This window comes from Myxine glutinosa, chromosome 1 (assembly GCF_964187855.1).
Source record: "Myxine glutinosa chromosome 1, kmMyxGlut1.1, whole genome shotgun sequence".
NCBI lineage: Eukaryota > Metazoa > Chordata > Myxini > Myxiniformes > Myxinidae > Myxine > Myxine glutinosa.
The window spans coordinates 133,278,205-133,302,822 of record NC_136261.1 but is presented as its reverse complement, the minus strand read 5'-3'; the positions used below and the strand labels follow the sequence as shown (position 1 = coordinate 133,302,822).

At 46.7% G+C, this 24,618-nt stretch overlaps 1 protein-coding gene across 1 annotated transcript in view; it reads right to left on the bottom strand.

Annotated features, from left to right (window-relative positions):
- LOC137428692 (DENN domain-containing protein 2A) overlaps positions 1–23,142 on the bottom strand; it is a 277,280-nt gene extending 254,138 nt beyond the window's left edge. Inside the window, exon 1 of the mRNA XM_068118598.2 lies at positions 22,933–23,142. Coding sequence (XP_067974699.2) covers positions 22,933–23,109 — 177 coding nt within the window. The 5' untranslated portion in view covers positions 23,110–23,142. The remainder of the gene's footprint in view (positions 1–22,932) is intronic.
- Positions 23,143–24,618: the final 1,476 nt, after the last annotated feature.

Genomic DNA, 24,618 nt, shown 5'->3' with positions numbered 1-24,618 from the left:
GGAATCACTGCTCTATGCCATCCTGGCAGCCCTTTTAAATTTCAATTGAGAATAAATTGTTTCTACACTTCCAAAACTTAATTTTTTTTTTTTTTTTTTGCATACAGAATTGAGGCTCATGTAAGAGTTAACACATTGAACATGAAAACATGCACAGACACATAAAACATACAATGAAGGGAGCGGGAGACAAGAGGGGGAGAGAGAAGGAAGCACACAAGCACAACAACAGTAGAGAACAAGGACGTTGGTAGATCTGTGGAAGGGGGAGGGCTGGGGAGGAGGGAGGGGTACACAGTATGAAGCAAATGAACACTACTCGGAATTTCAGGAAAAAAGCTGGGGATTGAAAGAGGCGGATTTGGGGCGTTTTAACGGGGGGTAGAAAAGATGAAGGTTTTGGATGGGGGAAGACAAGAGATGGTGGTGAACATCTGTTTTAAAGACCTGGAGGGAGGACAGGGATTGAATAGAGTGTGGGAGATTGTTCCAGAGGCGGGAGAAAAGAGGAATGAAAGAGTGAAGGTGAGCAGAAAGTCTTGATTTTGGCAGTTTCACCAGAAGAGGGTTGCTGGCAGAACTTGTGTGTCCTGCAGGAATATTTGGGGGACAGAGCACAGAGAGAGCTGGGGGAGGTAGGCTGGAAAGGAGTCGGTAGAAGACAGAAAGACCACCTACCTGCCTGCGATGAGAGAGAGAGAAAGGCCCTCAGAATCAATTTCATCGCGGGAGATTCCAATGATTCTGAAAGCTTTGGTTTCAACCGTGTGAAGCCAAGCTAAGTGTGAGGGAGGAGCACCAGCCCAGAGGGGAGAGCAGTATTCCATTGAGCTGCAAATAAAAGCCTTGTATGTGGTGAGGAGCTCAGGTGTGCCAAGGAAGGACTTCGCACGGCGGAGGATGCCCAGTCGGCGACTGGCTTTGGAGGCCAGCTTGGAAATGTCGTTTTCCCAGGAAAGATCACGGCAGATCATGGCAGAATATATTCAATTCTTCTGCAGAAATCCTGCTATTTTCCAAAAACAAATTTTATATAACATGTTTAATGTTTGTCTGAGTGTCAAAAGTTTCTTGCATGCAAAACTGATCAAGATTTATCATCAATTCACGAACATTTTCAAGTGATTTGATGTTTTCATTCACTTGGAAACCGAATAGTTATACCTTGGATCCACAGCACTCATGACCATGTTGGCTGCCATCGTGTTTTTTACCCAGCATGCTTTGACCAGTCTTAATGGCACATTCTGTATAACTTGCTCAAATTATTCAGTATCATTGCACAAAATTACAGCATTGAAATAATATTGTGGTGCAATAAAAAAAAATCCACATCAACCTTGAACCATCCTTGCAAATTGAATCTTGATGAATAGATTCCATAATTATTATTTCACACTTACTGTTCTTTCTGTATACTTGTCCTAATAATACAAAACAATATTTTCCCATCATCCCCAGTATGTATTTTGTGTACTTGCCTAATGGCTGATAACTATAACAGCACTCGGTAGAGCTCATACCTCTGCCAGGCTTAACAGTTTATGTTTCGTATCCCACCGATAGGTCGGATCTGCATCCGGAGCTCAACAAAAATCTAATCGGCTTGTTCTGGTCAACTAACCAACTCATCCATCTAGTTTTGTCATAACTCAATTAAATTGATATATGTGGGAAAATTACATGCGCAGACAAGGAATCGAACCCACATTCTCTGGAAAACTGTACCAGTGCTTTGCCATCTGAGCTATATGGGCGAACCTGACTGAACATGCAATTTTCCCACACATATGATTGCCACTCTCTTCCTGTCAATGCTTCCGGGGCACTCGCTGCCAAACACAGGAGCACCAACGGCCTGAACCACGAGAGGGTCTTCCTCCAATGGGGGACAAATCTACGTCTTCTATTATAAACACCACTGGGGGCGTAGTGAAGCAATTCAATTAATGAACAGGATTAAATAACTCGTTCAAAATGTTTCGACATATCATGCTATATATCGGTTTGGCCCTATCACTCAATGGTGAAGATCATTTAGAACATTTTAAAAGTCTCGTACTGGGATCCGGATCTTCATCAAAATCAAATAAATTTGTTCTCGTCACAAACCCAACTTGTCCACGAAGTTTTGTCCGAATCCATCAACAATTTTTTTGAGATATCCTGTTGAGACAGACAGATAAACAGACAGGGGTAAAAACATAACCTCCGTTCACCTTCGGCGGAGGAGGTAATTACAGATCATATTACGTTGGGAAAATCTCATACCGGGATCTGGATCTTCACCAAAATCAAATAAATTTGTTCTTGTCACAAACCCAACTTGTCCACCAAGTTTGGTCCGAATCCATCAACAATTTTTTTGAGATATCCTGTTGAGACAGACAGATAAACAGACAGGGGTAAAAACATAACCTCCGTTCACCTTCGGCGGAGGAGGTAATTACAGATCATATTACGTTGGGAAAATCTCATACCGGGATCCGGATCTTCACCAAAATCAAATAAATTTGTTCTTGTCACAAACCCAACTCGTCCACCAAGTTTGGTCCGAATCCATATACAAATTTTTGAGATATCCTGTTGAGACAGACAGATAAACAAACAAGCAGACAAACAGACAGGGGTAAAAACATAACCTCCGTTCACCTTCGGCGGAGGAGGTAATTACAGATCATATTACGTTTTGGAATCATTTCATTGTCCTGTTTGAAAAGCCATGGCTTTGTGCTCTTATCATATCAAAAGGCCTAACATATTGTCCAAGTTTTCTGCATCACCTGTATGTTTTCGGCCATATCGTCAATAGAACATGTGGTAAAACAAACACACACTTAACTTTAAACAAATTGTTTTCCCTGTAATTTACCAAATATACAATGAATGTCAATCAGGTGTAAACTATGGAAGGACAACGCAAATATCCTTGGATGTACGTGGTAAAGCGGAGGCACAAACATGCAGATGCTAAACACTCAAACTTTCATGAGGAAAAGGAACCAAATAAAACAAAGTGTTGTAATAAACAGGTCAGTCAGTCCGACTAAAGCATTCAATGAATGCCCTTTTGTTTATCTTCTAACTCAGAGCCAGAGTCAAAAGAAAAAAACCACGTGCGCAAGCCAAACAAAAACGGTTTAGGGTTATTATCAAATGGAAAATTTTTTTTATCAAAGAACAACCCTCAAGGAAAATTAATAGATAATGAGGTGAAATGGAACAGAAAAGGATGAAGAATGAAACACTTTATCATGCAGTGACATCACGAAGAACATCTGTTACAGCTTTGGCCTTTGGGGGGTTGAGGGAGTCTTCCTTCAGAAAAGAAGACGCAATCGACCAAATATGTTGTTAAATAGCACGAACCTGCCTTTTTGCATTGAATACACTTAATCTCATACAAATGTGAGTTGTGTTATACAAGATTCCTTCAGGCATCCATCTTGTTTGAAGTTATTCAAATAAAGTACCGGTACCATCAAGAAGCAGCTTGTCAAAGTCAAGACTTTATGAATCCACCTAGGGCGTGGAAAGTAAGGTCATACATCGCACAATTTTCGAATGACGCAATAAGAACGTGTCCAAGCCTAAAACGCTGCACACCGAAAGGCCAGGCTCTCAGTTGCGGTTTCAATCTTTCACGAGCAACAGCATAACAGGCCAGCAAAGTCAGCAAAAAAATGCACAGCACTACGAGGTACAGTGCATTCAGAAAGTATTCAGACCCCTTCACTTTTTTCACATTTTGTTATGTTGCAGCCTTATGCTGAAATCGTTTAAATTCATTTTTTCCCTCATCAATCTACATTCAATACCCCATAATGACAAAGAGAAAACAGGATTGTAGAAAGTTTTGCAAATTTATTAAAAAGAAAAAGCTGAAATATCACATTTACATAAGTATTCAGACCCTTTGCTATGACACTTCAAATTTAGCTCAGGTGCCTCCCATTTCTCTTGATCATCTTTGAGATGTTTCTACACCTTGATTGGAGTCCACCTGTGGTAAATTCAATTGATTGGACATGATTTGGAAAGGCACACACCTGTTTATATAAGGTCTCACAGCTGACAATGCATATCAGAGCAATAACCAAGCCATGAGGTCGAAGGAACTGCCTGCAGAGCTCAGAGACAGGATTGTGTTGAGGCACAGATCTGGGGAAGCCTACAAAAAAAAAAAAACTCTCTGCTGCATTGAAGGTTCCCAAGAGCACAGTGGCCTCCATAATTCTTAAATGGAAGAAGTTTGGAACAACCCGGACTCTTCCTAGAGCTGGCTGCCCGGCCAAACTGAGCAATTGGGGGAGAAGGGCCTTGGTAATAGAGGTGACCAAGAACCCGATGGTCACTCTGGCTGAGCTCCAGAGATCCTGTGTGGAGATGGGAGAAACTTCCAGAAGGACAACCATCACTGCAACACTCCACCGATCTGGGATTTATGGCAGAGTGGCCAGACGGAAGTCTCTCCTCAGTGAAAGACACATGAAAGCCCGCTTGGAGTTTGCAAAAAAGCACCTGAAGGACTCTCAGACTGTGAGGAACAAGATTCTTGTTCAAAACTAGGCTAGCTTGTCTTTCTTTGACTAGTGACATTGAGACAACTGTCAAAATTGTTTTGTAGATCATGAACATCAACGGAAAGATTCCTTCAACAAGCCGAATATCGCATTCACGTAACATCCTTTCCTCTGACTCTGGACTGTTCAAGGCTCTTGCTGAGCTGTTGCCAAATAAATAAATAAATAAATAACCTTCATTAAACAAACCTATCTTACCGTTTCTGGAATTATGATATTAATCATCATCAGCGCACGTCCTAATAATTAATATGACCCTACTGCAAAGCCGCAATGAGCCGGCGAAGCCAAAGCCTCTATTTAACTTTTTCGCAATTGTTTATGCATACTTCCGCATCCGCAAGATGGCGGCCTCCATGGAGCGATTTGGTGCGTCAAAGCTTCGAAATTCTCAAAGGATCCAGCAAAATCTGGCTTTTCAACATAATACGCGGTCATTCACAACACCGGCTTCGCCGGCTATTCATTGGACAACGCCTCCTCTGATAATATGTGTCATCATGAGGCTTCATTGAGAAATCATTTTTGCAGGTGGTTCCCAGTCCTCTCCATCAGGAGTGCCAAGTTAGGACAGGAATTTAGAAAAAAAAGTTCAGGTGCCAGCAATGACAACTACTCTTCATCAAAAAACACCATGCAGCCTTTAACACACACCAGCTGATGCCAGCAGATGTAACACCCAGCTTAACGTCCACCCAAGAGAAAGCACAAGTGATGTAATGCCTGCGAAGCACTAATCACCCATTCATTGTCAACTTGAGAATCAAATCCAGATATATATATATATATATATATATAATCAAGATAGTTCAAAGAAAATGCACTACCATTGTACCAACCTGCCAGATGGATTACGATATCTGGCTGAATATAGTTTAGTTGTTGCAGTGGAAAGGTTTTGCATGGTTGGTTGTTTGACAATGCTCTATTATGTTCTTGTTCAGTGGGAGGAGGTTATGCTTTCACTCCTGTCTTGTGTTTGTTATGACAAAAATTGAAAATTTTCATCATATGTCACTCTGTCTCGTTTATTTGGTTGTATCTTTGTCTGTGAGTGCGATAACTCGAACACTTTCAGCTACCTTCGTCAAAATTTACCAGAGGATTCCGAAGGAAAAATTGAGGCTGTCAATGTTATTTGACTATACAGCTCAAAAGCCAAGGTGACAGTGACGTCATTTGCATAAAAATACTTTTTGGGCTCTATCGCGATGTAGCGTGGTTGGCAACGAAAATTGAAAATTTGAGGATAAACCTATTTTATTGATAGAAATTGTTCCTGAGCCACTGGTGTTAAGATATCATCAAAATGACCATGTTCAAAGGTCAAGGTTCTCTCGATTTTTGTCATACCTGTCAGGCTACTGCCTTCTTGTTTGTCTGTCTGTGAGCACAATATCTCAAAAAGTTATTGGGCTGATTTGGACGAAACTTGGTGGACAGGTTGGGTGTGTGACATGGATGAATATATTGGATTTTGGTGAAGATCCGGATCCGGATTCAGACACAAGGATTTTCTGATTTTTTAAGTGATTCTTCACCCTTTGAAAGATGAAGCCAAAAATGATATTGTTATGAATTTTTGGCAGGCATATATAGATTTAGGTAGATCTGCATAGGTAGGTGCTCCGATATCGCGCAGAAGAATCATCATCTCAATGTACAGTAAGTCAGGGACCTGTCAAGCCCGGTTTGTCGGATCAAGGTGCATCTTCGTCCCCATTACGAGGAATGGGGCATGTTAAGTAGTTTTAGGGTTTATGCTAATTCCCCGATATGTCGTCCCCTCTGTGATCATTCCAGTGTCCCTTATGGCAATACATCACATACATTAGCTGGGCCCAATAGAGTACCATATTCATCAAATTCCCCCACCGCCACAATGACCTCCGGACGAACAGACCGGAAGCGGTCGTGCACAACGCTGGCATGATGAGCAAACATCGAACAGGCCGCCCGAGAGCCACACCCAGGAAAACTCGTGATTGACAGGGGGCAGGGGCGAGTTGGAAGCAGGGCACCGATTGGAGAGGAAGGGAGATGAAGGACGAGCCACACTTATTGGCCACCGACAATGACGTGCCACACAATGACATAACACCAAAGGCGCGAGACGCTCGGCCAATCAGTGCGAAGGGCGCGAAACAGCACTAACAAGTGACGCGCTCATTGGAGGAGAAGCGGCGGGACGTGAGGAAGATGCAAAAGGCCGCAAGGAAACGATGCACTGGTTGGAGGGGAAGAGAGCTAACGTCACGGGACAGGCAGTAAAACGACTCGCTCGCCGGCATTTTCCCTCTTCTCGTTCTGGCTTCCTTCCTGCCTAGACCTCCCTTCTGCCCTTGCTTTTCGTTCTGTTTGAACTTTCGCTTGGTGGACGTTGGAAAGACGGTGGGCGCCGACGATCATCCTCTCCTGGTGCCTGCGTGCGAGTGCTGTGCTGTGTGGCATGGGACGGACCGTGCAGCACGGCCTGGTCGCACCGACGGCCGAGCAGTTCCTGAGGATCGGAGCCATGCCCGGACTGCACGCTTGGGGCCTGAACGACGAGCCTGAATGATTCCTGACATCCAGACAGATAAGCACAAATGCGCATACAACGGTTTCTTTCAATTATCTTTCCATTTGTCTTGTGTTCGAAGTCTGTGTGTAAGAACGCTCACTATGGGGTTTAGTTTTTACCGTCGAGTCCTTTGTTATCGGGTACCGTTAATAAATATTCCTTTTGTACATTTTACATCCGTCTCGGGTTGAGTTAATTTCCACAGGGTGAAGACGCTGGCACGCACGGACCATGAGGTAATTCTCACTGCTTCTTTTTCCTCTTTCCTTCTGCCTCCTACGCGTGTATAGCAAATCCACCATTGATTGTTGACTCATTAGGCTCGATTGCCATTCGCGATTTCCCCGGTCTTAACCGAGGGGGAGTCGCGCGACAATATATTACATAGCATGATATTCTGAGTTACGGTGTTGTGGATTGTGGACAGGTTTTGACAAAACTTGGTGAATGAGTTGGTTAGGTGACAATCCAACCGATCAGTGGGATATAGTTAATATAGTTAATATAGCACGTTATAGTTAGGTGGCCTATCAGTGGGATATAGTTAATATAACAGTATAGTTAGGTGGCCCATCAGTGAGATATAAAGTGTAAACTAATCAGCCTGGCGGAGGTATGCGTTCTACCGAGTGCCCATCTCGTTTGGAATATGCAACGTTTTCAGAATATGTTTCCCTGCCTAACATCTCACCCCTGGTACAAGGATGTGTGTGGTGAGACAATTGGCAGAAAGCATCTTGCCATTTTTCCTGGGAAGCCAACCTAACTAATGGGAACCTGCAGTCTCTCCACAAAGCTAGTAACCATTGTGTTTCCATCCTCAGATACCCAAAGCTAGTAACCATTGTGTTTCCATCCTCAGATACCCAAAGCTGGTAACCATTGTGTTTCCATCCTCAGATACCCAAAGCGAGTAACCATTGTGTTTCCATCCTCAGATACCCAAAGCGAGTAACCATTGTGCTTCCATCCTCAGATACCCAAAACTGCCTCGCTGCCTCATGGAAAATCAGCAATGCTCCCCAAAATCATAAAAATGGTCCAAAAATGACTACTAACTACAGACCAGTCCACATTCTCCCATCATAAGCAAAGTAATGCCATTGATCACTGCAGCAGCATTCAATACTTGTATTTTCTCCAACTCACTTATCTTCAACCATCAATTTTTCTTCCAGCCAGGCCATGCTACTTCTTTTGCCAGCAATGGTTGAATGCCCTCAATCTCAAAGAAGAGATCATGGATATCTTATTGGACAGCTCCCATATATTTCACTCTGGCTGCCCCTCCTCCTCCTGTAGGACCACAGCACATCCCTCCCAATTTCCGAACTATCACCGAATGGCACCCAGCACCGGGGCAAACAACAGCGCAGATCCCCCGTCCCTCCCCCATCAATTTTCTCTCTTTTGTAACTTTTTAAAATACCTGTATTCAATGAAGATCCTAAAGTAAAACAGCAACAAACTCATAAACAAAGCAAAATCACAGCAGCAACCTTTTTAGATCACAACACGTGTTGAAAAGTAAAAAAATAAAGTATTAACAAATCTATTACACAAGTTGAAGTTCATGACTGCATGCATCGGCAGCCGCTTTCAGTGCTGCCTTTGCTTTTCTTGGCTGGGTTTGAATCCCGGCCCAGCTATAAACTGACATCTCGGTGTTGTACAGACTGGGTGAATCACCAATAGGTGTGTTATGGACGTTAAACATGTCGTCCAATCATCAACAATAGTTGGTGGACATTAAAGATCCCATGGTGTCCTTCGTGAAGAGTAGGCTAGTTATCGCCAGCACCCTGGTCAAATTACAAATTCCTGTTCTTGCCCAAACATCTAGTAGAGTGCTCTCATCTTTGAGGTGTTTCTGAAGTACAGTATGGATTAACCTTTCGGCCCGACTGTGAGGTGCTATAATTGTGCTCGGCTGGGTCACCGTGCATGGGAGTGTCGAGCTCCGCGCCGGGACGCTCCCCGACAGCCGATGCCCTCAACTCCGCCCCGTATCGATCGGCCTAGCCAACCTCAGACACCCCCCCGCCAGAGCCCGGGAAACTAGAAGGTGCCGAGCATGCAGGGCGGTGTTCGGCAATAGGGGATGGAAAGGAGCCCTCATTGACACGACAGGTCATTCATTGTGGCCAAATTGGTGCTGGTAGTTTGACAATTCGAAACAAAATTGCCGGCGTGGGGGTAGACGCCGTAGTGGACACAGGAGCCAGCGCCACGATCATCAGCCCTGTGATCCTTAATTCGAGTGCAGACAGCTGGGATAAAATCCAGCGTCTGGAAAATCATAGTTTGCAGCTGGCTGGCTACCGGGGTAACGGCTCCGATCATAGGGCGTGGTTTTGTGACCCTCAAGTTGGTGTCGGTAAAGAGCGAGATAGAGGTTTGGGTGGCGGAGGTGTGCGACCCATGCTTAATAGGGTTGGATTTGTTGACTGCCAGCGGTTGTAAAATCGACTTGAGCCGGGGGATCCTGCGATGGGGAGTGGAAGAGCTGCCATTGGAGGGGGTGAGCACGGCCGAAAGGGTGGAGCTGGAGGCTCCTGAGGCCGTGACCATCCCTCCGATGGCCGAGGCCATAGTGCCGGCCCGATGGTTAGCTCGCCCAACATGGCAGGAGTCCTGCGGCCTGGTCGAACCGGGGGCAGCGCAACCCATACCTTGCTTAATCATGGGCCGCACCCTTGTAAAAACGGACGGGCTGGTTGTGGCCGTCCGAGTAATTAATATTAGCACAGAACCACGCACTAGTCGCACTATAGTGAGGGGCACGAAGGTAGCTGGCTGCACCCCAGTTAAAGAGGTCGCGTTAGTGAGGGGCGAGAACGTCCAGCCGAGCCGGCCCCAGAGGGAGCCTTCAATAACTAGTAGGAATTGGCCCGATCCCATTTGCGAGATGGTAAATCGAAGTAGCATCGAGTTGGAAGGTACCCAGAGGGAGGCCTTACACAAACTAATTGGATCCCATTTGGATATCTTCTCCTTGTCCCCCGAGGATATTGGACGTACGGGCCTGGTGAAACATCAGATCCACACCGGTGAGGCCCGGCCTATTCTTCAGCCCGCCCGACGGCTCCCTTGGAGCAAGAGCGAGGAAGCTGACGAGCAGGTAGAAAAAATGCTCGATGCGGGTGTCATCGAGCCCTCGGGAAGTCCCTGGATGTCACCCGTTGTGCTGGTCAAAAAGAAAGATGGGACCACGCGTTTCTGCGTGGACTATCGCCAGCTAAACAACGTGACACTCAAGGACTCATATCCCCTGCCAAGAATTGACGATACCCTCGATGCCGTTGCGGGCTCAAATTGGTTTTCAACTTTAGACCTCAAGAGTGGGTATTGGCAGGTGGAGATGGATAGGGCAGGGAAGGAGAAAACGGCATTTTCCACAGGTAAGGGGCTGTATCAGTTCACTGTGATGCCGTTTGGTTTGTGTAACGCCCCCGCCACCTTTGAGAGATTAATGGAACATGTGCTAGGCGGCATGCCAAGGCAGTCCTGCCTGGTATACCTGGATGACGTCCTAGTACATGCCAAAACATTCCCCCAGACTATAGCTAATTTGGACCAGGTGTTTGGGTGCCTCAGACAGGCAGGGTTGAAGCTGAGTCCGAGTAAGTGCACTTTGTTTGCAAGAGAGGTGGCCTATCTAGGTCACGTTATCGGTCGCGAGGGGGTAAAAACAGACCCAGGCAAAATTACAGCGGTAGAGGAGTGGCCCGCACCACATACCATCAAGGAGGTGCGGGGATTTTTGGGACTCTGCTCCTACTACCGGTGCTTTGTGGCGAAATTTCCAGAGTTGGGCCGGTCCCTTCACCGGCTTACGGAGAAGGGGACGCGATTTAATTGGACAAGGGAGTGCCAAGAGGCCTTCCTAAAATTGAAGGGGTGTTTGACATCCGCACCCATTCTAGCTTACCCCACTAGTGACGGGACATTTACCCTGGACACGGATGCAAGCCAGGAAGGATTGGGCGCAGTTTTGTCGGAGACACAGGAGGGCGTGGAGAGAGTGATTGCTTATTATAGTCGGGCCTTGAGTAGGCCCGAACGAAATTATTGCGTCACCCGCAAGGAACTATTGGCTATGCTGGCTGCCATGAACCATTTCCACCCATACTTGTGCGGGGGGAAATTTTTGGTTCGAACTGACCATTCCTCCTTGCAATGGCTCCTTCGGTTCAAGGAACTGGAGGGCCAAATTTCAAGGTGGTTGGAAAAGTTGCAGCAGTACGATTTTAATGTGACACATAGGGCCGGGAAGGCCCATGGTAATGCTGACGCACTCTCTCAGCGTCCTTGTCTGGGGGGAAACTGTAAATTTTGTGCGAGACAGGAGGAGAGGGAGCAATTGGGCGATTCTGCCCCGATCCTCGTCGTCCGTGCAACCCGGGTGAGAGGGCCAATTTTGCCACTAACCGCAGATGAAGAATTCGGAACTTTGGCATGGAGCACGGCCCAGCAGGAGGATCCCATCCTGGGACCGGTGTACACATGGGTCAAATTGGGGCAAAGACCTAATGGGGAAGAGGTCATCCCCTCGGGGCACAAACAAAGGCATATTGGGCTCAGTGGCAGACCCTGGAATTGAAGGATAACATCTTGTATCGCAAGTGGGTGGAGGTTCCCTCTGAGAGAACTTCCTGGCTGGTGATAGTCCCTGACAAATTTAAGAACGTCATATTACAACAGGTGCATGGTACCCGCTCCGGCGGCCATTTGGGCAGGACAAAGACAACATCTCGGCTCCGCCGGAGGTTATATTGGGTGAATATGGGGCGCGACATACAGGACTGGTGTCGGAGATGCGACGCCTGTTCTGCCAAAAAGGGACCAGCAGGGAGGATGAGGGCCCCCCTTCAATTACACCAGGTTGGGGCCCCCCTTGAGCGGGTGGCTATGGATATTCTAGGACCACTACCCCGCACCTGCTAAGGTAATAAGTACATCCTCGTTGTAATGGACTATTTCACCAAGTGGCCGGAGGCCTACGCCCTCCCCAACCAAGAAGCCGGGGTGGTAGCGCAGGCCTTCGTGGAAGGATTTGTATGTCGGCATGGGATTCCACAGGAGCTGCACACCGATCAGGGACGAAATTTTGAAAGCCAATTGCTAAAAGATGTGTGCAGACTCCTGTCAATTAGGAAAACCAGAACAACGCCCCTAAGACCCCAATCTGACGGGATGGTGGAAAGGTTCAATCGAACATTGGTCCAACAACTGGCCTTGTTCACCACCACCCGTCAGGATGACTGGGACGAACATCTCCCATACTTATTGATGGCCTACCGAACTAGCCAGCACGGGGCCACCGCATGCAGTCCAGCGTTGCTCATGTATGGGCGGGAGTTGCGGGCTCCCGCCGACTTGCTATGCGGTCCCGTGCCAGACATTACTGATATCCCGCCGAGGGAGGGTTACGCACGTCACCTGGAGGAAGGCATGGAGAGGGTCCATGCCTTCGCCCGCCGCCAACTCCATCTGGCGGGGGCCAAGATGAAGCGCAGGTACGACCACCGGAGCCAGGGGAGCCAGTACGCTCCGGGAATGAAGATTTGGTTCTTTAATCCCCGGAGGCGGAAGGGTAGGTGCCCCAAACTCACCTCTCCCTGGCAAGGCCCGGGGATCGTCCTGTCGCAAGTCTGTGACGTGGTTGTAAAGATCAAAATGGGGCCACGAGCCCTCCCTCGGATCGTCCATGCCAACCGTATAAGACCTTATATCGGCGAGCAGGCGCCCTCGTGGATTGCCTCGGCTTTAGATGCCGAGGCAGGACCCAGTACCTCTTGTGAAGGGGGCTCATAGTGCCAGAGGACTGGGGGTGATAGTGAGAGATGCCCGATGTGGAGGGATGGCAACTCTGCCATCCCTCCCATCCACCCGGGCACATGAGCATTAGTTATGGGGTTTTGGCTGTGCAAACTAGCCCGGGAGGGTTAGGTTATTGTTAGGGACTTAGAGATGACAATAGGTAACTGTAGAGCTAAGTAGCGACATTATAACTGTAGAGGGGACGTAGCAGATTAGTTGGATGATAACAACGTGGGAGCGCCTAGTATAAGGGAAGACGGGGGGGGGGGGGGGCGAGTTTCAGAAGGGGGCTAGTCAGCTTAGACGATGCAGTGTGTGTGAAGGAGGTGATTGAGCAGCGTATTGTGAAAGGTGCGAGTGTGAGTTGTATTGCATGAATGAGCCTGGGAGGAAAGACGGGTCCAAGAGCCACCAGGTGTGTGTGAGCACCAGGTGAGTGAGCAAGTGCAGGTGAAGCACGGGTGAATTGAGCATGGAATGAAGGGAGTATGGAGTATGGAATGGATGGTGTGGAGTGAGCAGTGTGGAATATGTGGAGTGGAGTGGTTGGTGCGAAAGGAGTGGATGGGGAAGATGGACCCCTTTCACGAATACCCGGGGAGGGTAGTTTAAGAGTAGGCAGAGGGTATAGGTAAATTGTGGTGGATATTGGCATCTGTGGTGCGTGTGGTAGATTGGTGTTTGGATGGGTGCATTAGTGAAGTGGAAATGGCTGGGCGTGTGGCCTGTTGGTGAGTGTAATTGAATGGGCACTCCGCCACTGTTAGTCTGTCGGCCAGGTGAGGCCGCAGGTGGGCTCTGGGAGCCAGTAGATTTGTTCAGTGGGGCCCCGAGGATCCGGAGGACGGACACGGGTAGCCCGACGCCAGAGAAGGCGGTAGTGGGGTAAGGGAGCCAGAGGGCCTTCCCCAGGTAGGTTAGGGCAAGGAGCAGGTAAGCTCGGAGGCAACTGCAGTGGCGGAGGTGTGCAGGTGAGCGGACCTGCTGGGAGCGCCAGCTCTACGACCCAGCCCGGAAATTGTGCGAAGGCACAGGGAGTTGAATCGGGGGAGTGAGACCCCAAATTGGTGAGCGCCACAGATTGTCAGTGGGAATTGGTTTTTAGAACCGCATAGAGTAAAGTGGCCAATGGTTTTGCAGGGAAAGACCCTGGGTAGGGTAAAGGTGTTAAAGTCATTTAGAAGTATAGTTAGGATTGAAATCCCTTCGCACCATCTGCAGCCACTCACCTGAGGGGATGATATGACTCCACACCATGGTTTTTTTTTTTTGTGTGCAAATGTTTGGAATGGTGAGACGCATCATGACGTAAGTGTGACATTGTGCTTGTTGTTCCATCTCTTCCTCCTTAGGAGGGATTGATGAGGAATCGGAATTGGGGGTAAATTCGGAATAGAGGGATTGATGAGAAATTGGGATTGTTGACGAATTTGGTATTAGGGGAGATTATGGCGAAGACGAGACGATAGCGACGAATTTGTAAATGTGTAGAGTTTTGTAAATACGGGGTAAGGGCAAGGGTAGGGTAGGTGACAGGAGGGGTGACGTACGGTAGGGACGAGCTTTCTCCGCTCGCTCCCATGTGCACCTCACATCTGCATTACCTTGTTTGGATGTGTACCCTTGTGACCTTGCTCTGATGCTTGCTGTGTCCTTTCCTTCCCCACTCACGGCTTGTTATTTTGGGTCCGGGGGGAGTGTGCAGGTAGCCGCACTTGTGTGCCCGAGCCGCCGCTGCACAGCCTGCCTGGACCGGTACACCACCTTATGGACCGCACGACTTACGGCCTAGCACCACCATATGGACCACACGTTTTGTGGCCAAGCACCACACACCGATGGACCCCACGTGTTGGGGCTTGACCCCTCTGCTGGGACTGGCCATGATGGCCAGAGAGAGTCCTTGCTTGCGGACCACGGTGAGGTGGCGCCTTTTGCCATACAGGTGGACCACCCATAGTTGGCCCCTGTTGGCCCTAAATAAAAATGGCGCGTTGTGTGCCTTTTTATCATTTTCAAATAGGCAGCAAGCCACAAGAAAGGACAACATCAAGAAACATCGGACCAGCAGAGCAGAGGAAGCAGGAGCGGACAACCAGGTCAACAGTTTGTGTTCTTTATTGAAATGTGTGAAATGAGCACTGGATGGTGCTTTGGTGCTTTGTAATGCTCTTGTGCTCGGGGGTGCACTGCAATATCAATTGTGCATCCCAGGGCACTAGAGTATGGTGTAATTGGTGTATCGGTGCAGTGCAGTGCAGTGCATGCTTCTTCCTCTTTTCAAAAGATATTTTGTCTCCCAAAATGACAGGTCCTGGGTTTGCAGTGTAAATACAAATTAGTGTTTTGTAAATAATGCTCCCCACCGTAAATGTATAGTTTGAAAACCATTCCGTGATTCGGTTATTCTGTGGGCGTGAGTCTGTTCGGTACGATGCAACGTAGCAGGCGGGACATACGTTGTTGTTTTAAAACTGTCGCACTCAAGGGTAAGGTTAATAGTAGAGGGCTACTACACCTGAGTGTCACATTAAGTAAAGTTATTTCGGGCCGGCACGGCCCTAGAGGAAAAACGGGTGCTGTGTTACGGTTTTTAGAACCTTCACTAGTAAATTTTAGTAAATGTTTCCCTTATAAATGATCCCCTGTAAATATCCCCATTAATTGGCTTTATTAAAGATCGCACCCGAGTTAGTCCATGTACAACACGTAGAGAACCATAGGACCTCTCTGTAGTTATTTCATTATTATGTGTTTCAGTTAAGGATCTGTTCCCAATAGTTGAATCTGCGTTGCATTAATCAAATAAGATAGGTTCCTTTCAATCCCCCCAATCGTCCCCGCAAAGTAACAGTAGGGCGGCGTTCGCCGCCATTGCATTGGGCTGTTTTTGTTGGCACCACGCTGCCATTAGCCATGCGGTCAAGCCGAGGAAGAAGGGGGCGGAGCCACCAGAACAAGGTGTGGCACGTCGACACATCGGCAGAGGTGGAGTCAGCGAGCCCTTTGCCGGCCAACCAGCGCCGCGGTGAGCCAACCGGTAGGTGTGTCATCAGAGCCGGCGGCTTGATTCCAACACGAACGATAAAAGCGGCTGAAAGGGACTGCTTGAACAGTCGGGTGAGAAGGTACGGTTGAGAGTCGAGTGAGAAGGTTCAGAGAGTCGGCTTGGGTTGGAGACGGCGCTTGGTGGGGTCTGGCTGAGAGAGAGACGGAGCTGCGCGGAGCCCTCTGACGAGCTGTTTCGAAAAGCCCCTACCGCGTGAACGAATACGTGCAGCTGCCGCCGGGGTTTTCGCCTCGAGCCCGGAGCGTGGACTGGAGCCACCTTCGACGCTGCGCACTGGCCCGGATCTTCCTACCCTGTCACCTGCATGGACCCTTCTCCTTCTTCCAGTCATTCCTGCCTGCTATTCCTCTTTCGTGTAAGTCTGTTTGTCTGTCCTGGGCGTTGGTAATATAAGACTGCTTAAGGCTGCCCTGTGTATCTTCTTCTTCTTCTGTATATTACTTTCGTTTCTTCTTTGGTTTTGTATATAGTTAATAAATATCTGGTATTCCTTTACTTTGGTTTCTTCTTTCCCCCGATCGCTTTAGTCCCTTCTTCCCATTGAATACCTGTGGCGCGATTTTGGCCAAACGCTTTATAGTCGGGTTTAGTCTCTTGATAACGGCCCGAGTCGCAGCTCGCTTCGCTCGGCGCAATCCAATCACGCGCGGCCCGGGTGGGAGTATTTCCTCGCTTACGGCCGGTGGTAGTACTTAGGTATTAAGACAAATTGGGCTTACAACCCTACTTACCATCGACCGGAAGTGACGTCATACCCCCAGGACCGGTCGGACGGCCAGCTTAACAGGACAAGGGGATTAACCCCCCCCCCCCACCCCCCCTTGCTAACGGGAGTGTCGTCCCCCATATCCATAACAATATATATATATGATGTGCATGCATATTCAATAAAAGAAAAAAGAAGACACAAAGAATCTCTTTGGTAGGTAGAATCATGCCTGTTTTGTCCCCTCACCCCATTATCTAGTAACATTTGTTTTTGTCCCCCATCCGTCCGGCAAGGTCAGAAACGGGAGACATTCAAATAAGCTCTGTCCGAACGACCGATCACCTGTCCATGTACTTTTGTGTGCGCGATATTTCAAAACCGCTGAACATTTAGCTTTCATATTGCAGATCTCTATTTATACCTCATGGCATTTTCTCAACCTGATTAGATCATGGCGGCGATTGTCTGAATGCGGTTGCCATGGCAAACATCTCAGCAACTTGGCTTGTTCTGTATATACGCTTGCATGTGTTTCTTTTATAAATCAGTGAACTGCGATTTTGATGTTTTGGCAAAGAAAAAGCAGAGTTTGTTTTGATAAATAATGATCAAATAAAAACATTTCAAAGCAGAAAACAGAAGTGTGACAGATAAACTATATGCAGAATGCAATGACTGGAGGCCACTGTATACTGGGAACAGAAAAACACATTTTTGATGACCATGTGAACCAGCTTTGTGGTAATGACATCAAACATCTGTTTATGACAGATTACATTGTGCGACTACTGTCTACTATGGTGGTGGGGTGGGGGGTCACAAATTTTCCCATTTGTCATTCAATGATGGGCATTGAAACAAAAATACATTTCAAAGGAAGAGACAGAGAGTTCCGCTACATACAGTCACGTGAAAAAGTAAGTACACCCCATGTCAAGTTTTGACTTTTTCAACATATTTCAACATACAGCTATTTGATCTTCATTTCAACAATATTGACAGATAAAGGTGAAATAATACAACAAATATCATGAAACATTTACATTTTGTAGTCCATTGTATAATCTAAATAAACATAAATGCAAATTTCGCATGTGGAAAAAGTAAGTACACCCTTGGCTCTAATAGGTGGTATTGCCCCCTTTGGCAGAAACAACTTCAAGTAGGCGTTTCTTATAACTGTCTACCAGTCTCTGACACTGACTGGGAGAAATTTTTGCACACTCCTCCATGCAGAATTCTTTCAGATGTGCGATGTTTGAGGGGTTTCTTGTATGCACAGCTCGTTTCAAATCCCCCCACAACATCTCGATGGGATTTAGATCCTGGCTTTGACTTGGCCATTCCAGGACCCTCCATTTCTTTCTTTTCAGCCATTCCTTGGTGGATTTACAGGTATGTTTAGGGTCATTGTCATGTTGCAAGGTCTACCTTCGGTTGAGCTTCAACTTTCCGACAGATGGCCTCACATTATCCTCAAGCACCCTCTGGTACAATGAAGAATTCATAGTGGATTCTATGATGGTGAGCTGCCCAGGCCCTGATGCAGCAAAGCTGCCCCAAACCATAATATTTCCACCACCATGCTTTACAGTTGGCATCAGGTTCTTGTGGTCAAATGCTGTCTTTGGTTTTCGCCAAACATGTCTTCTGGTACTGTGGCCAAATAGCTCTACCTTTGACTCATCTGTCCAGAGCACATTGTTCCAGAAGTGCTGGTCTTTGCCTGGGTGTTCATTGGCAAATTTTAGTCTTGCCCTGATGTTCTTTCTGGACAGCAAATGTTTCCTCCTGGCACACCTCCCATGTAGATCAAATTTGTGCAGCCTCTTTCTAATGGTAGACTCGTGCACTTTGACATCAACCGTGGCAATAGCTCTACCTGTAGGTCCAGTGATAACATTCTGGGGTTCTTAGAGACTTCTTTCAGCATATTGCAGTCTGCTCTCGGGCTGAACTTGCTGGGGCGGCCTGGCCTGAACAAGTTGGCAGTTGTTTGGAATCTTCTCCACTTGCAGATGATCTTCCGGACAGTCAAATGATTGATTTCAAATTGTTTGGAGATCTTTTAAAATCCCTTCCCAGACTCGTAAGCATCTATAGCCTTCTTTCTGAAGGCCTCAGAGAGCTCTTTTGATCTAGGCATGGTGACGCCGCACACTTCAACAACAAAGAGCAAACCAAACTAAATGTCCGAGGTTTAAATAAGACAGGTTCCTCCAAGATCCTCTCTAACGATGTTCTACTCATTTGCACCTGAGATGGTGCAACTGATTCTAATTTTAGGTATTTGAAGTAGTGATAAATGTAGGGGTGTATTTACTTTTTCCACATGTGAAATTTGCATTTATGTGTATTTAAATTATACAATGGACTACAAAATGTAAATGTTTCATGATATTTGTTATATTATAGCACCTTTATCTCTCAATATTGTTGAAATGAAGATCAAATAGCTGTATGTTGAAATATGTTGAAAAAGTCAAAACTTTACATGGGGTGTACTTACTTTTTCACGTGACTGTATGCCGTTTCAAAGCATGCATTATCACACAGGAAATTAAAGTGCCCTTTTATTCACGGCAAGTACTTCCATGATGTCACATTGGTGTTGTTGTTGTTGTTGTTGCTCGATATATTTTGGGTAGAATCAGCAAGCCCATGATTGAGATGTGAAAAGTATTTATCCTGGAAGGTTCATTATTCCATCACAAGATGTTTTAGTCAAAACAGCCCTCACCCAAGGCTTGAGATAGAACTTAGCCAGGGTACCAGCAAAGAATGGTCTACAATGACGTTCAAAAGGTAACATGGGATCTTCACCCCCTGCAAGTGAATGGTAGCTGATGGGACACCCGCCTCAATGACACTTCCAAAGAACTGGGAATATGAATACTTGGATGGGGCGCATTCATGCAGTGCTCCGTCTGTGAATCACCAGATTGGCAGTTTAAAGTCAGGGTGGGAATTGAACCCAAACTCAAAGGCTCAAAGGTGCATACGGAACCTGTTCTCTTCTTTCTTTATTTTTCCAACAAGAGCAATGATCATGGAAGAGCAAAGTTAAATTGACAAAGGAGTAGTGGGGAAACAATTGGGCATACCGGCAAAGGGAATGGCCGAACAGTAAAGGAAGAGAGAGAAAGGGAGAAGGGGAGGAATCGCTGAAATCAGCAAGTAAGATGATTGGGTCAGGAAGGGTTAATGTGGGTAATAAAGATAATGGGTCAGGATGGGGGGGGGGGGTGACATGAGGTGGTGGTGCACTGCCTGCCTGAAGCACTGGAGGGAAGAGTAGAAGAGCATCTGGAAGGCGGTTCCATAGAAGGGCTAAGCGAGGAATAAACGAGTTGAGGTGTGTGGAGCTGTTGTCAGCCCGTATGGCGTAATGTCTCATTACATTCTCATTACTCACACACTGGCATCTCCTACTGCTTCTTTCATATGCAGCATGTGGCTGCGAGTTTACATCAATCTTAGGCTGTAGGGACGGCTGTGCCACGGATGCAGGATCCCTTACAGGTTAGAGAAGGAATTTTGAAACTGGCCATGGTGCCGGGGATAGCTCGCCTAGTCTTCTCGCCGGACACCGTAGGATTGGTAGGATTGTTAACGCCCGCACCATGAATGATATGGTTTTAATGGTAAACTCGGCTGAACGTTAAATTGCGATAATATATTTCAAAACAAATGGATACCAATATATTCCATGTGCGCTGCTTTGTTTAGTAGATTTACAGCGAGTGGTGTCCACATTAACTCGGAATTGCATGCCACACGGCTCAATCCGGTAAACATTAGAGGCTATCAGGAAGCTTCTGCATCCCAACCGGATCTCACATCTTCAATCCATTTCTCGGCTCCGCATCCGCATTGTTCGTCCATGTGTTTCTGCCCGTCCGCAAAAAAAAAATCATCATTACAACTCACATCGTGCTGACGGCGTCTTTGTTACAATCAGCCATAGGGGGGAAAAAAGGTTCTGTAAGGAAAAAATAAAATAACCGGCTAAATAAGAAACCGACACATCGAGAGGAAATATAAATTACAATCCACAAAGGTCTTTGTGAGCGTTGAGGGCTTTTGTTAACGATGAGAAACACATTTGGTGTCTCTCAGTGCGAACCCTCGAGGGTGCTCGAGAAGTCTCGGGAAAGAATCCGCGCTCTGTTGACTTTGGAAGAATGCAGTTCGCAGCTTGCGCCAAAGCACACTGCTTTGGCCAGCCGCTCTCTCGCATTATCTCCAGCATTATTAAATGGAACCAAAGGCTTTGGATATTTGGCACATATCTGCAGTTACTGGAAAACTTTTTTTTAAGTCCGAGTCGGGAAAGAATTTTCCAGCAGAGATTAAGATTGGAATAAATACAAAATCCTCATTTGGCTCAATCGAATGCTGTTTTCATCGATGATCATGAACATCATCTCTCACTCCAAATATTTTTCTCCATACTTTCCATCACCCGATGTCCATGTTAACGTTTGATCTACGATCCCCCGAAAAGTCATTCGTATAGTTTTCCTCGAGCAATTTCACTTGCCAAGCATCCTGTGGCAGGTGTCATGCCATCCTACTATATTAAATAAGGCAATTATCTGATGTATGTGTGTGTGTGTATGTGTGTGTGTATGTGTACGTATGTAAATCTGAAAATCATGGAGAAAAAAAACCATGGCTGGCCCGATCTCCACCAAATTTTTCACATGTGGTGGTCGGACTCAGGGTCAGGTCATGGGCGCAAACATCCCCCCTGGTGGGAGAGGGGCGGACGACGACGACGACGACTTGCTCCCGAAGGGAGAGGGTGTTTCTGGTGTTCAAAATGAGCAAATCGACATCCTCGAAAACATCAGCGATCTGGAGAACATTGTTTACCCTTGTTTATCATGCAATAACGTTTAGAGGTCATCTATTTATGAAGTATGCACCGAGTGGGAGAAGGAAAGACCTAAATTGGAGATATTCAAAGTGAGAAGGGGAAGGGAGGGTGGTAGGGGAGAGCAAGTACTAAAGAGAAGGAAAGGAAGTCACGTATTGACCTTACAGGGGGTAGAGGTCGGGTGGAGGGAGAGGGAAGGAAATAAAAAATACTAAATATTTACATCTATAATAAACAGATGGTGCCTTGCTTTCGTTCAATCACATCACGTTTCATGGACTTCTTGTGGGATATCTATACACTGATTATCTTGGTTAAAAAAAAAAAAACATTCCTCAGAATTCACAAATTTCCTCGTCTATTCCGCACTTATATTCCCAATTTAACGCTTTTTCTTGCTCCAATCCAACTCCCCTACTTTTACTTTTCTCCCCTATATATACCATGATGATATTTATTTTCTTCTTAATTCAAAAGTTATTTTTCAACCCAAGACCCCCCTCTTCCCAGTGTTGCCTCCCGACCATCTTATCCCGATCTCCTATGGTTTTCCTTTTCCCATTCCTCCCACACTATCTCTTATAATCCTCTTTAGCCACAAACACTTCCCACCTCCTCTTCCCCTCCCCCAATACTATAGAATGATACAGCAATGAATAGTCATTGTACTTGGTATTCCTATATATTAAACACAAATACAAGAAGGTTCGACCATCTTTGGAATTTCAAAACCCTCAAACTTTTGGGAAAAAAAAGAAAAGAAAAAAAAGCTCAGCGACTGTAACGGCAATGTCGTGCGTACTGCATCACATACGCGTTTACGTCATGACGCATCATTCAGGGCCAGGCCACTGGGAGCGGACTGCGCATGCGAAGTATAGTTCCACGGTGTGCACGCGCAAGAAGCGGGAATCCCAATAAGTACTCCACTTGCGAGTATATATAATTAAAGAATACTCTGGACGAGCTTGTCCACGGCTAGAACTAGAACTCCGTGCTCGTACACCGTGTTGCACGTGCTGTTTGCCCGGAGTCAGACATCACCAAATATTTGAACAAACACCGAGACATTCAACACCGACGCGCGCATTTCGCAGCTACCTGTCCCGTCCGATGGGTCCACCCCTGGTCATCATCATCACCTCAATGTTGTTGTACGTGTGCTCACCAACTCACTCATTCCTAGTCATACCTGTGATGGATCCCTCGGTCAAGCTCGCAGTGCTATGAAGGTAAGAAGGTGTCCGATCGAGTCGTTTAAAACAAGAGCGAAGCGACGGGAACACGCTTGCTCATACATACCCCAAAAATGTCGATGCTGCAAACGTTGCGACTGCAAAGAGATTTCAATTGAGACGACTCGTTACTGACGACAATGCGATGCCCTGTTGGACGAAACGCCCGGAACGACTTGAAGCCCGTGAGGAGAAAGACCGTGCGTCTCGATCGCGTGTCCCAACTCCCAAGGACTCTGCCCATCGAACCACTCGGCCCGTATAGCCACACCCCCAAGCTCGCGTGGCTCCGCCTCCTCGCGCCGTCCATTGGCTGAGCTGGCCGGTCGTCGGTCCCCACCCACTCATTTGCATCTCACTCCAGGGTAACCGGGGTAACGGACTCGCGATGTGTCTGCTATGAAAGGCCTAAACGTAACTCTTGCGGACTTTTTATGCCCCATTTTCCCGCCCAAGGCCACATTTTAGAACTCCCCCCCCCCCCCTCCCCCTTCCCGTTCGTTGTCTCCTCGCGTCTCGCCACAGGAACCGTGCAATGAATCACTTATTTCAGTCATTGCCTTTCCTCGTTAACCAACTGAAAGATGCCCGCGGTGCTTTCTTCCACGTGTTCGCCTGAGATGAAATGCAAAACTTCATTCTATTTTGCGTCTCGAGAGAACACGTTTTGGGAACAATCATTGGAATTTGTCAATTTAATGTCATAAACACAGTTGTTCTTTTCGTGTGTTATTGACACGTGACCCGACATGGTGGTGGTGTGGTGGAGCGTCTCATTTGACTCTGGGAGGTTAATTCCTCGAACTCAGGCCGAGTCACACCAAAGATGTTTATAATGGAATGTGCTGCTTCCTTGCTTGCTGCTCACAATTGCAAAGGACGGAGCACGTATAAGCAACCATAGGTTGGCAACCAATGCGCAGGCTTTGGTGGTGGTGCTATGTATGCAGCCTGTGGCTGTTTGGCCCCCCCATCGCCCCCCCCCCCCCCCCCACTACCAGTAAGCTGGTACTCATTTTGCCGAACTCGGAAGGATGACCGTCTGAATCAACCCAACTGGTGTTAATTCAACGGCTGACAGGGAAAGGGCTCCACCTCAAGACCCAAAGATTTCATGCCAGCCACCGTAACCGTTAAGCCAACACCAGGCTGGCAGAGGCTTCGACGGGCCTCATCCCTTAAAGTTTCTTGCAAGGCATTTTAAAATCACTACTACTACTATTATTACTACTACAACTACTATTCCAGTCGTAGCCAAAAATATTGGCACCCTTGCACTTTTTTCAAATAATGCACCATTTCTTTCAGAAAAGTGTTGAAATAAAAAAATATTTTGGTATCCACAAATGTATTTCTTTGGTTTGCAGTGGAACAAAACAAAAAAATCTGAAAAGATTACTAAATCTCAGCTTATTCCACACAGAAATCCTAAAATGGCCCGGACATTATTATTGGCACCTTTTAGAAGTTGTTAGAAATAATGAGATTTCAAGCAGGTGATTCTCCTTTACTTTGCAAGTGAACCCACATATGGTGAGTTGCAGGTGCCTGCAATATAAAAATCACTCATTCAACCAGTTTGAATAGAGAAAAGCAGTCATTCTGCTGTTTTGTGTCACTGTGTACCGCAATGAGCATGGAGAAAAGAAAGAAAACGAGAAAATTGTCTGAGGAGGTCAGACACAAGATTATAGCCAAACATGGACAATCTCAAGACTACAAGTCCATCTCCAGAGACATTGATGTTCCTGTG